The sequence below is a fragment of the Podarcis tiliguerta genome (assembly GCF_965153285.1).
Source record: "Podarcis tiliguerta genome assembly, chromosome: 8".
Classification (NCBI taxonomy): domain Eukaryota; kingdom Metazoa; phylum Chordata; class Lepidosauria; order Squamata; family Lacertidae; genus Podarcis; species Podarcis tiliguerta.
Window position 1 is genome coordinate 1,053,138 of NC_139541.1, and position 14,153 is coordinate 1,067,290.

General features: G+C 49.2%; 1 protein-coding gene across 14 annotated transcripts in view; it reads right to left on the bottom strand.

Moving 5' to 3' along the window:
• Nucleotides 1-13,869, bottom strand: part of ANK1 (ankyrin 1) — a 174,027-nt gene extending 160,158 nt beyond the window's left edge. For all 14 annotated transcript variants that reach the window (XM_083456591.1, XM_083456574.1, XM_083456593.1 and 11 more), the window contains exon 1: nucleotides 13,711-13,869. In XM_083456591.1, the coding sequence (XP_083312717.1) occupies nucleotides 13,711-13,836 (126 nt within the window). In that variant the 5' untranslated portion in view covers nucleotides 13,837-13,869. The remainder of the gene's footprint in view (nucleotides 1-13,710) is intronic.
• Nucleotides 13,870-14,153: the final 284 nt, after the last annotated feature.

Here is a 14,153-nt window from a genome sequence, read left to right on the forward strand (position 1 = left end):
CTTCCAAGAAGAGCTCCAGCTCTCTAATTCTTTGGAGCGTAGCTACACGTTCCTCCAGTTGCTGGACTTTGTCTTTTAGGAGGGCAATCAACATGCAATTGCTGCACGTAAAGCTGCCTGCAACCTTTGGCAAGATGGCAAACATTGCGCAGGAACCGCAGGCGACTGCAGCTGTTCCCTCCCCCTCCATCTTGAGAATGTGTTGTTGGGCTTGAGACTAGCTCCCCTGAATCTAAAAGATGGTTCAAACTGCGCGCGCCAATAGGCGCGCGCCGCTGCCCTGCAAACACTGATAAGCTCCTCCCACAGCTAATCACCTGCCTCAACAGAAACCCTGCCCCCTCTGACCTTTGACCAGGGAAAGCAGCTAATCAGCCACAAGAATCACACACACAAGAAACCCCTTTTGGCTCCTTCTTCAGCCGCTGCCCTGCAAACACGCCCTGGATATCTGAATTCATTTTAAGTAAGTAGATGTTCCCTTTTCCTATCTTGGGCTGCAGCTCCCTCCTTATATCACCAGGTTGAGCACTGCTTTCCTTATGGGTGAAGGCAGAGGCAAAGGAAGTGTTGAGTAATTCTGCCTTTTCTCTGTCACCCAATAGCATCTCTTCATCTTCTCCATGCAGAGGACCTACCACTTGCTTATTCTTCGAGTATTTTAACATCTCCATTCAGAGGACATTCAGTGTGTCTGGAAAAGTCACAAGACAGTATCATATTTTAATGCTGGGCTATAGATAAGCTTCTTATCTCTTCATGAATTCTAGTCTGAAACTAACCTATGACCGACTGTTGGCAGAAGCTCGTTTTGGGCCACCTCTGTGTCCACAGAGGCACAGACACAGCTGAACTGGATGCTGGATGCAGACCAGAATCCATCTTTCTCATACCATCTTCAATGGGCCTCATCTCAAACATACAGCACCTCAGCTAAACACCACCTTTGGCTCAGTGTGCAACCAAGTCATGTGACCTATGCACGACACAGGGGTGATCTATGGTGCAATCACAACTTTGCTGCTTGCACACAGATGCCACCCAGACAGAACTTTAATACCTGCCAAGTTTTGCTTTGGGGGCTGTTGGCAGACCAGAGAGATTCAAAACCAACATCTGGGTAGGTGGGTGGGGGGTGAATTCTAACTAATCAGTTATTGCCATTTGTGTGCATATGCATTTTACCACAGTGTACACATATGCACTAAGGCAGCACACAATCCCTGGATGTATCTGTGGTGCAGAATATGTGTGCACACTGTAAACTACACAAAAAACTTCTTCCTGAGCCTCTGCTCCTTAAGCAGCATGGATGTGTCTGGGGTGAGGGGTCCCATTCATAGCACAGGCAACCAAGCCAACTCAAAGTGGAAGTCAAGCCTCTCTTGATACTTTAGAAAGACTCAGTGGCCAATCTACTTCAGTGTTGTCTGCATTGACTGGCAGCAACTCTCTCCATAGTTTTTGGCAGAGATCTCTCCCAGGCCTACCTGGCAATGCCGGAGACTGATCCTGGTGCCTACAGCTTGCATGGCAGATGTTCCACCGCCCTTCCCCTAATTCTTCCCCCTAGGCTGCCTCTCAAGCAGCCAAGCTGAGGGCGTGTGTGCAGGTTACATCTTCCGCAGCACACTGAGTCTCCTGAAAGGCAAGGAAGCATTTCCTATTCAAAGGAAAGTCACTTTGCCTTGCTCAGAAGCATTCTGCATTAGGAATCAAAGCAGACACTCTAGCAGAGGCAGCCTTGCAACTGTCCCCTATGCAGAGGCCTCATTGAAGGCTATATCTACAGTGCCATTCTCTACCCAGTCTACTCTCATTCATCTGCCACAGCTTTTTGGAAGGATGGAACCCTGGGAGGTGTAGTTTCATGTGTTTACTTGTCAGAGTGAATCTGGAAAGCAAGAAGGAGAACCCTGGGACAGTTTAACATGCAGCCGATTAAGAGTGCCATATATAAATAGCAGCACTGTTTAAGAATGGGTTTTCCTGCATCTGTTTGACTGCCAAATTAAGCATTTGGCCGACGAGTTTCCAGCACGAGTTTCTCTCCCTTTCTTTTTGCAAACTCACTTCCAGGCAATAAAAATAGATACACAAAAACTTGTTTCTAAATGACATTTGTGTCAGAGGGGAGAGAGTCTATCCCTGGAGACCCCCTCCCCTTTATCTTCTGCCCCCGACTCTCCAACTCACTGCTAATCACACTGGTCCTGAACCTGGAGGAGCATCAGGTGGGCATTGAACTTGCTTAGCCCAGAGCAGCACAGCAGCCAAGGCAGCCATGCAGCCACCAGGCGCAGCGCTTGCCCTCCTGCTTGAGCCGTCACATCTCGTCAAGGGGCACAGACCAGACTCCCCCTCCTCCTTCCCCAGCCTGGCTCACAGAAATGTTAAGGGTGCGGCTGCCCTTACAGACAGCTCAGAAACCTCATCGGGTCCAAATGCAGTGGCCAGATTATTGGCCAGGGTTGCTTTTAGAACTCATGTAACCCCACTTCTCAAGCAGCTTCATCAGATGCCAGCACATTTCCAAACCCAATTTTAAGTGTTCACATTAGCATCCCAAGCCCTCGATGACTTAGGCCCCCAGTACTTGACAGTCTCCTTCCCTACAGACCCCCCACCCCGAGTATTAGGATCAACGGAGGGAGAGCTCTTGGCAGTTTCAGCCCCCTCAGAAGCTTTTTTGGGGGGGAGGGGTGGCCCAGGAGAGGTCATTCTCTGTGGAGCCCCTAAGTTGTGGAATGCCTTCCCCACAGAGGCGCATCTGGATTCTCCACAGCTTCCGGACTCATCTCTTTGCCACCTTTGCCACCCAAGATGTGTGTTTTTGGGACCCATCCTTTTTTGTGAATGTGATAAATATTGTAACTATTTTTAATTCTCAAATTGCTGCAACCCACCCTGGGACCTTATTGGTGAAGGGCATGTCATAAATTTAAATTAAAATAGTAATAGTAATAATAACAATACATTTCCCCTATCCTTCCCTATTCTTCTGCTATTCTCTTTGAAGAGAGCAGTTTGTACTGTCTGCTACTGGATCCATGTTCTGCAATGATGGAGTCTGGGGTGCGGAGTTTCAGGGCGAAAGAGGGGAAAGTGGGGAGCAGAATTCATCTCATGTGCCTCTACACATACACTAAACCATGGTGCCTGTGGAATCTACTAGGTTTCCCCCTCAGAATTGCAAGATCCACCAAGCAGAGCCAGGTGTGAGCCACACATGAAGAATCGGGGGAATTCTGAGCCCAGGACTTTGAGGTCTTTCCATCCAAAAACGCATCTGCCAGTAACTCCAAGCTGTCCTCCTTTCCACAGTATAATCTGCACTGCATAAGAGAGCAGGGGGTCATTTTGTTGCTGCCATTGTTAAGCAAACCAGGAGCCAGAAACCCTTATTGATCTGCTGTGAATCTCCGGGTAGGTCCAGATTTAACTTCTGCCCACACCTGCACTAAATGCAGAAAGAACCCCACTGAGTGCCCCCGGCCCCACCCACCTGCCCCCACACCAATGCTGCACCCACAACACACTCACATTGCCAAGAGGCAATACAGGGGGGGGGGTCCTGATCCCCCTGCAGTGCCCACAAAGTGAAGCATCTCCATGCACACCACCAAATGCGCATGGGCAATATTTTTCACACATTCCCCTTGAATGCACATGTGCTGGGGGGAGGGGGGAGAAGGCCAATGCAGCAATGTCAGGGGGAAACACAGCCGCACCCCTGCTGCACCCCGTGCATTTAGCATGTGCATGAAGTCACGCACAAGGAGGGTTTGGGGACACAGAAACAACTTTTGCTATGCTCTTCTATTAAACGAGGCGTGTAACTATCATACCAACTTAACTTCAAAGCTTAAAAGAAGAAGAAAATGCTCCCGTTGTGCGGCTTGGGCAGCCGGAGCTGGTCATGCAAATTACTCCGTTGCAAAAAATAAATGGAGGAGTTGGCCAGGGTTCATAAAAATGTTGCTGATTCACAAGGAAATTCTGTTCCTCCTGCATTTTCCACGACTCTTGGGACTTGTCTGGTGCCTTAATAGCTTCACTGCCATTCTTTCAAAGCCCTCGGGTGGCTCTGCCCACCAGATGCCTCACTTTAACACACAAAAGATGGGCTTCCAGCCAGGTGCGTGACCCAGCTCTTGTCAAGCTGGGGAGGGGGGAAAGCGCCATGGCACCTCATGTAAATAAGAAGCGCACAGGGCAAGGGGACTTGTGCCACGGACTCAAGACTCTGGACATGCAGGAGAGAAGGTGGGTCAAGAAATACGGATAAATTTGCAAAGCACTCGTCCCAGTTCCAGGAATGGCACAAGCAAGCAATGCAGCAACTGCGTGGTGCCCTAGCCATCTCCAGATGTGTTGCACTACAACCCCAATCAGGTGAGTGCCAGGTTGGAGACGTCTGGTTTATTCTAGCTGGGTGGGAAGGGCTCTCTAAGGACTCAGGGAGCAGATCATGCCCAGCCAGGCTTCCTGTACCACAGAGGCCAAACACGGAACCTGGGACCTTCTGCATGCAAAGCACAGTCTCTATGACTATCTATCAGTTATAAATAACCATGATAGCTCTACAGAAGCTCCTGTTTCAGAAGCAGTCTACCTTTGAATACCAGCTGTTTGGAAGGAAGCAACAGGCGAGAGCGGTTTCTTTATGCTCTGCTTCAGGAATTCCGAGACGCACCTTGCTGGCTAAACAGAAAGCTGGATGAGAAGGAAGAGCCTCAGCTCAGAGGAGGAGCCCGTGCTCTGCAGACAGAAGGTCCCAGGCTCAATCTGCAATGGCATCTCCGGGTGGAGCTGGCTGGGAGGGACCCCTGCCTGAAGCCCTGGAGGGAGGCGGCCAGTCCGTGAGGACAATACGGAAGGAGATGGACCAACGGAGTAACTCAGCAGGAGGCTGCTTCCTCTCTTCTATGGACCTATGTTCTTATAGGTACACTTACAAGTCAGAACCCTCCTGATCATGGGAGTCAGGTGGTTCCCAAGAGCCAAGCCCATATCATTACCTACTGCGTGCCTATAAAGTCTCTAACATTTCCTCAGCCTGGGGAAGGCGAGGGGGGGCGACCTGCTGTTGCTTCAGACATTGCGGGGCTCCAGCTCCCAGAATTCCTGACCATTGGCCTGTCTAGCTGGGGCTGATGGGAGCTGGAGTCCCCCACCCTTGCACTAAGGGAATACTTGTTCTCTCTCTGCCCGTCCCCTTGCCATCTGCCTCTATGACACCTCCTCTGTGCCAGGTACTTGGCACCTCTTCATTGGCTGAGCCTGGGCATGACTCAGGCCTGGGCAACTAGCAAGTTTTAGCCTCAACTAAGGGGACCAAAGCAACATGAAAATTAAGGTGGAGAGAGATCAGGAAGCAGATTGCAGCTCTCCATAGGAATGGCCTGTGCCAGCCCTAGGGGCCTCCGAATATTCTTGGACTGCAACTTCCCTCAGCACCAGCCAGCATGGCCAATTATCAGGGATGGTGGGAGTTGTAGTGTAGTTTGGCTCTGCTGCCTATGGCCAAAGCCAGGAGGGTGTGAGAAGCCTGATTCGGCATATCTCACTGCACACATCACCAAAAGACAGCGCTTGCCTCCTTCTGCCCAACCCCCTGGAAGCCAGACTAAAATAACTGTCTCAGAAACTCTTCTGGGTTCTAATCTGCTGGGAATCATTTATTCTGTGCCAGGGGAACCGGTAGTTCCCTGTGCTCTACTTCACCTTCAGAATGCCCTCTGACAAGGCAACCTTGTCATCCCATTTTTTTATCAGCATCACCCCTTCCAGCTGCTCATGATTTTAATAGGGCTTCTTGATAACAATGTTTTATCGCCAATGCCAGTAGCTATAAGATCTGCTCTCTCTCACAAAGCTCTCTGGAACCCATGACGTGGATTTAATTCCTACAAATGGGCGGGGAGGGGTGTGGATTCAACATGTTGCCTCTGGCTGCATTGCAGCCCAGCTCCAGAGAGTTGCTGGCCTAGTTAGGAGTCACCTGAGTGCCCAGGATTTGCAGCACATCTCAAACACCAAAGGCCACGCCAATGTGGTGTAGTGGTTAAGAGCAGTAGTATCGTAATCTGGGGAACCGGGTTCGCGTCTCCACTCCTCCACATGCAGCTGCGGGGTGACCTTGGGCCAGTCACACTTCTCTGAGGCCTCTCAGCCCCACTCACCTCACAGAGTGTTTGTTGTGGGGGAGGAAGGGAAAGGAGAATGTTAGCCGCTTTGAGACTCCTTAAAGGGAGTGAAAGGCAGGATATCAAATCCAAACTCTTCTTCTTCTTCTTCTTCAACTCTCACAGCCACTTATTAGTGCTTAACATGCAGAAGGAAAACAGGCCTTTCCCTTCAGATCTGTTGCTGAATGAGTGGAGAACTTTCTTGGCCTGATCTTTATCTGCTGGGGGATGGACGGGACTACCACCTGTCAGTCACCAGTCATATGTCAGGACCAAGCAACCAAGCAGCTTGTTCCAAAGGAATCGTGGACTAGCCCACCTGCCAACAGATGCATTTAGCCATTTGCAGCACACTGGTAGCCTAAACGGGAGGAAAACAGACCACCCCTCTTCCAACTTACAGAAGTTTCCATGTCTGCGTATCACAGTCCCCTGGCAGCACCAAGTTCCAGGACAACCACTACGGGTTCAGTTTTCTCAATGAGAAGACTGCTCTTGAGATTTATGGGATTTCTGTGTGACAGCAGTCATCTTCAAAACAGCATCAGCCCAGATCAAACAGAATATACTTGACAGTTGCAAAACTGCAGGTTTCTTTTTGCCAAACCAGTGTTCAAAATTAGCCAGGTACCAGGTATATTTTGCACCTGCCTATTGGCCACTTGTGACCAAGTGAAGCTGCTTGGGCGCTGCCAAGATGGTGCCTGACATCACCATCATCTGGAAGTCCATACCTGGGAATCTTTGGGTCATAACTGTTTTCACACACTGATGCCACATCTTGTAGAATTCTATCAGTTACATTTTATCTGCACAATCAGAATTTCTGGAACCAAAATGCTTTTTCTGTGCAGCCTGAGCAGGAGCAGTGAACAAAGTTATAGCTAACTGTCTCAGCTTGTCTTCACTTACCCCAGCCCACTGCCCTGCTCACAGTTGTGAAGAATATCCCTATGTTATGAATGGTCTGTGTCACTATTAAGAAAAACAGGTTGGAATAGGCCAACACACACACAAACATACACACAAACACAGTCCCTGGATCAAGTGTCCCTGAACTGAAAATGGATATTGGGTCTTCTGATGGGGGTAAGAACCTGCTTAGCCACAAACAAGCACAGAACCTGAAATCGGAACTCTTGCAATCGTGGGTCTCCTGGGGTTGCTTTAGGGTATGGGGAGGACCATTATTAGAAACCAATATTAGAAACATATTGCCCTTTCTCCAGTTTCCAGAACAATCCTGTGAGAAGCAGGATTTCTCTGACATTCACACAGCTTCAGGCTGACTTGTTCCCATTCTGCAGAGAAGCCCGCAGGTCAACTGGCCCAGAAGCATGGAGAGTGCCTAGCCACCCACTTGCTCCAACAAGGATTAGAAGAGAACTGAAGTCTTGGGAGCCTCTGCCTCCAGTCTGCCTCTCTGAGGCTACACCTGTTTGGGAAACTGAAGTCTCTTAAAGGCCAGCCCTCTGCCTGGAGATGGACACTTCTCCCGTGCTCTGTAGCCTCCTGCCTGGTGTGCTCCCAGGGAACACAGTAGGAACCACCTACTGTGGTTCACAGGGTGTTCCTGGCTGCCAGCCTCGGGTTCAGTGGCTGCCTATCCACCAGCCCAGCTTCTTAGCCAGTGACAAGGCAGCCTCCAATTTGATGCCCTGGTCACTGCTGGACTCCAGAATCATGAAACAGATTGCAGTCAACTTACTTTGACCCACATTGATCCTACTCCCAGCAGCTTCTGGCCTTTGTCTCTTAATTATGGAGCAGGTGGAATGTTTTAAACCTCCCTTAAAAAAAATATTTGTTTATATACTGAAAGTAGTTTTGAGTTACCCTGGTAAAAAAAAAAAGCAATCAATATATTTAATTAATAATGAAGGCTGTGCAATTGCAATGACCAGAACTGTTTTAAAATTCACTTCCAATACATGCTGGAAAGTGATGCTGCTCACACATCAGTTTTTAATTTTTTTCAGTTGACATGTCAACATAATTATCTTCTCAGTACTGGGTTAAATAATTTGTGCTTTGCCCAGATATCCTAAAGAGGCTGTATTTGATTTTTCACTGTCACCTTATGATGGCTTATACTTTGCTTTTACCATCTTTTATTATTGATATTATTGTACACACTGCCCTGGAGAACACTTTAGACATTTAAAAAATAAATAATTCCAAGCCACTGGCTTCAGCAAGTCTGATCTAGTGAAAGTCCTTAATTATGATTCACAGCCTCCTGCAGAAAAGTTGAGCTCAGAATAAAGTTTGTAACTTGAGCATGTAGCAACGAATTCACATGAACAAAAACACACACGTGCACACACAAAATGACTGAAACACTGGTTGTGTGAATCAGCCTTTAATCAACAGAAGGAATGCAGCTCTTAGAAACTACCCAACTGGTAGTCCTGGTGGTTAGAGCCAACGGTCTGTCTAACTATACTTGATATGCACTAGAAATCAGGCTTTTAGTGTTGCAGCTCCAGCCCTCTGGAATCAGCTACCAACCTAAATTAGGCAAGTGCCTAGTGATCTAGAAGCCTACTGGAGACATTTGCATTTAAGAGGGCTTTCCCTGAAGTGTGACCAGTCATTTTAGGGAATAATTATTGAAATGGGTTTACTGCTTTTAGTTCACTGCGTTTTGAATCTTTTTTATTTTATCTCATTTTATTGTACACCAATTTGGTAACTTTCAGTTGTGAAACAGTTTACATATCTGCAATTAAATAAAATAAATATAACCATTGCCTACTCCAACCAGCGACCGACCAGCTGTTTATGCGAAGCTCACATGCAGTAGCCTCTTGGCAATTCTTTCACCCAGCAAATGGTAGAGTGCATCTGACCATGGAAGCTCTATTTAGATACCATGGCTAAAATCAGCTACTCTAGACCAGCCCTCCTATATGTCATTTAAATTTCTCTTCTGTTCATCAATTTACTTCGGTGAGTTCTAAAACAATGGAAGAGTCTTTCCCACCACATCTGCTTTGTGCTTTCTCTATACTATTCCCAATCTGTTAATGAAAAATTGTGGTCTTTCTTAACTGTTCTTTTTCTACACCTCCATCAACTGCCCAGCAGAGAAGAGGATGCTGTGCTTCCTTCCCTCTTAAGACTCATAGAACGAAATGGAAAAGAAGGAATAGTGTAACAGTGATTGGGAAATTAGTCACTGGAACTCGTAGCAACAAAACAGATGCAAAGACGAGAACTTCAAAGAACCCAGAAGCTGGCAGGAGTCAAATAAGCTTTGCTATGGCCCTCCAAAACCCTGCCTCTGTACCAAGGCCTTGTTTGTCAATAGATATAAGCAAGGAACGTGCTCCAACCCAAAATGAGGTGGCCTCAGGTAAGTGGTTGGGTGTCATGAAATGGCAGCAAGATTTTAGAAATTTATATTAGCTATATGAAATAATAATATGGTGCTGGTGATACTGTTGAGAGGCACTTGTAGGATGTTCTGCCTCAAGTTGCTAAAGCAGCCTGACCCGCCTTAAGACCCAGGCGCCTTGATCTGGTTGGTGGGGAGAAACAAGCTGCAGTTCTGCCTCAGGCAGCAAATTTCCTGGGCAAACCCTGACATGGAGCCTAGGAAGCCACCTCAATCCTCAGGGAAAGCATTGATCACTGAGCCTAGGACTGCCGACACTGACCGGTTTTCAGGCAGGGCACCTTCCGAGCCCCACCTGGGGCGTCTGCAGGCAGCGCAGGTGCTCAGCGCTTGCTGAGCTATGGCCTTTCCTATGTGTGGTGCCCAAGAATGGAGATCAGGATGTAGATCGTCTTTCCCATGTTTTCATATTCTATTTTGCATTAAAGACCAATTTCTGTGTCTGGTTTAAGTCTGAAGACTCAAGCCAGCCAAGCCAGCGTGTTGCATAGGCTGCTAATACTGAATATAACATAACATGAATATATGGCAAGAGGATATAAATTGACATTCATGTTCCTATATTATGTATGATTTATAACCTAAAAAATTAAACCTGAAAACTGACTAACGTGCTCCAACCCAAAATGGCGCAAAATGAAGAAAAGAGTACATTTGTTTCCGCTACATTAACCCTCTGAATAAACTAACCAAGCTAATCTGCAGCATCCAAAAGGCCTTTCTGTGTGCACCTGTGTGCCTGCCTTTGGCAAACCTGTTTTAGGGGATTGCTTTTGATCTTGACCAAATTTTTGTACCTCCAGGCAGGATGGGTTTTATTAATTTAGTGCTGGCTTTTATTACTTATTTCAAAATGTAAGGTTGCATTGGATTTAATCACATATGCTTGCTTCAGGATGACTTTTTGCCCCTAAAAGAGACATTAAAATATTTTAAATAAAATAAAGAGAGGAGCAGGCTGAATAAAGGAGCCCAGACTGAGAAAATATACTCCCTACCCTTTACTGACATGATGAACTATTTAACCAAGATGTTTCACATTTTCTCAGGCAGCATCTAATTGCTGGAGGAAGTCTATAAGGCAATATTGCAGAGGATGGATGAAATGGTTTTTATCCTCAAAACATGCATGGACACATGGATGCAAACACACATATCACCTGATTTCTCACTACTTGGCTATTTGCCACTGACTGTGTGAACAGACTCCTTTAAAAGCGCACATGAGATGGTAATGAAAGTTCTGTGGGTGGTCTTTGACTGCGACGAACCATTCTTTTTGCAAAAAGGCTGCTTGATGCTGCAGGCCTCAGGTGTTAAGCATGAATGAAAGAACTGGGTGAAATGAGGTTCCAGGCCCTCTAGACTCCAAAACGTGGGACCTAGTGAAACAAAGAAAACCAACTGTAACCTTTCTCCCTTTCTGTATGTATGCTCCATGCAAAGACCTCCAGGCATCTCTCTTCTGGGTTCAGCGTGATGCTTGCATGTGGGCTTACATTTCAGTTGGACATGCATAAATTGGTCATTGCCTGTACAACTACAAAACTGCTGCTAGCATATAGGGTTTGTTTTATTCCTAGCCTGTTTGCCCACACACACCCATTAGCCATTTGCAATGTATCACCAGGTAGAAAGAGACTGATTTCTTTGCCATTAAAAAAAAAGTCTGTTTGCCTGTATAAGATTATGACTCCCCATAGGTGACCAGGAGACTGTGTATATAGAAACTTGCTATAATACAGCTTGTTCACACAAATTATCTTCATAGACTTCTGATGCATATAAACACTGAATTCAAAGCCCTGTCTTCATCCAGAGTATTTCATTCTTAAAGTAACTTTGATAGATTCCTGCTATGATCAAAATGAGATAGCTGTGTTGACCCACCATGCCCAAAATCAGTGTGATTTAAAATACTTTTAATAAGAATCAACCAGTATTCACACTGTATGATGCAAGCTTCGGATTACAAAAAAATTCATCCTCTTCCTGGATGATCTCAAAAAGAGAGAGAGGCGGGAATGGATGTTTCCCAGCAAGGATAAGACCATCTTAAGACTGAAACAAACTTCAGGCAAAGATTGTATCCTCCTTTTCCCCACATCCACTCTCTTCAGGCTGAGGAACAATTCTGTGCAACTCAAAAGCTAGCGGACATCCCTAGCAGGGACATTTCTGCAAGAGCCAGGCTAAGGCATCGGCTGGAAATTCAAATGCCATCAGCCTCACATACTAATTAGCATGGATCATAATCCACCTGGAAACTAAAAGGAACAGGAGCAGCTCCTGTTCAATTATATATAAACCTGCGTGGCACAGAGCGGGACCTTTGGTCCATCTAACTTCGATTGTCTAGACCCTACAATGGCTGCTGGCATCAGCTTTCCAGAATCTCAAGGCCTCTCCCTACCTGGAGACACCAGTGAATGGATGCATCTGGGACCTTCTGGGTGTAGAGCAAATGCTCGGCCATTGAGCTACGGCCCCTCCCAATGACACCTGCACATGGAAACGGGGGGGGGGGGGTATTCTAATAACAACACCTAAAATCCATTGCCCCAGGCGGCCACCTCATCTCACCTCTGAATACTGCATTATGAACATCAGCTGGCCCTTTAAAGGGGGCGGAACTATCATTTCACTTCCCCTCCAAAAGAAGGGAATTCAATCTCCTTAAGCTGAAACGGGAAGAACAGCTTCCTCCAAAGGGAAAGGAAAAGAAATGCAGTCTCAGGTTTAATCATGGGATACCTGGCATTTGGAGCCGCCAGCAAAAGCCCTCCCCACCCCTATTGCCATATAATTAGGAGTAAGTAAGTTTGTGAATGAGAAACACATAAAGCTATCTATTTAGCCAATAATAGTTCAATGGAGCTTCAGTGCACAGAGGAAGTATACCATTGAAGACCAGATGCCAAGGGGGGGTTAAGCTGCCTGATTCCTGCTGCAGGAGAAGGGCTGGAGCTCAGAGGCAGAAGGTCCCAGGGTCAATCCCTAGCGGGCATTTCCAGGTATTGCTGGGAAACCCTGAAGAGCTGCTGCCAGTCTGTGTCGGAAATACTGAGCTAGATGGACCAATGGTCTGATGCCGTCTCAGGCGACTTTCGGGCGGCCACTGAAAGAACAACAGGCGAGCAGGTCTTGCCTTGCATCCTTATCCCCACGCAAAGAGGCAGCCAGCAGAACACCGCCCCGTGCCCAGGCGAACAAAGGACTCCAGGCAAACCTGTGGACCTCCAGACCTTGCGGGACTCCAGCTCCCATCAGCCCCAGTCAGACCAGCCAATGGTCAGCATGATGGGAAGTGGAGTCCGACACCATTTGGAGAGGCACTAGTCTTGCCAGTTCCCACCCCTGGAGTCCTTCAAAACAGCAGCGTCTGGAAATATACGAAGGAGCAGAAGAGGAGAAGCACAACATCCAGCACCGGCAAAATGGACCAAAGCCAGGAGGAGTCCAGAACCTGCCAAAGGAACTACCGGGAAGGGTCCCCAAGCTGCTTTATGGCTCCTGGGACCCGGTCCCCGCCTCCTCCCCTCAGCCCCCGCCAGCTGGAGGGCACGAAGCTGGGGAAGCCTGGACTAGTCCGTCTGCAGCCTCCCCAGTCGGGCTTCAGGGTCCCTGGAAAGGGAAGGAGGAGCCCCCAGGAGCTGCAGCGCAGGCCCCGCGCTTGGCGGGAGATGGGGACTTCTGAGCTGTGGGTATCTTCGCCCGCTGGACGCCAGACTAGAGGCAACAGAAGGCTAGATGTTCGGACGGGCGGGTGGAGGGCGGAGAGGTCCCCACCACCGCAGCCCCTCTTCTACCCTAGCAGGACCTTCCCGGGGCTCCACTGTCCGGCGCGCCTGGAAAGCAGCGCGGCCAGGGAGAGGCGGCGGATCCAAAGCCAGTGCGCGCTCGGCGACGCCTGATCCCAAAGCCGGAAAACAGCGCCACGCCAAAGAAACTTGCCCGGGAGAAGCTACTCCCCACGGGCTGGAGGAAGTGGAGGACGCCCCGGCCCATCCCCAGAGCGCAGACCCATCCGCGCCCCCGGGATCTGCAGGAGGGGGGTCCACCTGCCCCAGCCCTCCCCTCGCCGCCGCCGCCGCCCCGCGCGCGCCCGGCCCTGCGCACCTTTTTCTTGCGGTCCCGCGAGCGGTTCCTGCGCTTGCGGTTGGACTCCTCCTTCTCCTTCTGCTCCTGCAAGGCCTGCGCCTCGATGTCTTTGATCTTCTTGAGCTGCTTGGCCGCCTGCGCCATGGCGAGCAGCCGCCGCACCAGCCCCGCACGCGGCCCCAGAGCAGGACCGGGACGGCCCCAGACGACGCCGACGCGGCGGCCACTGCAGTCCCGCCGCCCCGCGCCCGAGCAGCTGCGCTGCGGCCGCGCGGGAGGGGAAGCGGCGGCGCCGCGGCCGGAGGAGAGGCTGCTGCTGCTGCGGCAGGAGGCGGGCGCGGCGCGCCAGGAGCCCGGGAGGCGAGGGGCAAGGCGGCCGGGCGCGGAGGATGGCGCGCAGCGGGGCGCGAGGGCTGGGCGCGCTCCGGCCGCTGGGCTTCAGTGCGCGCTTCCCGGCGGCC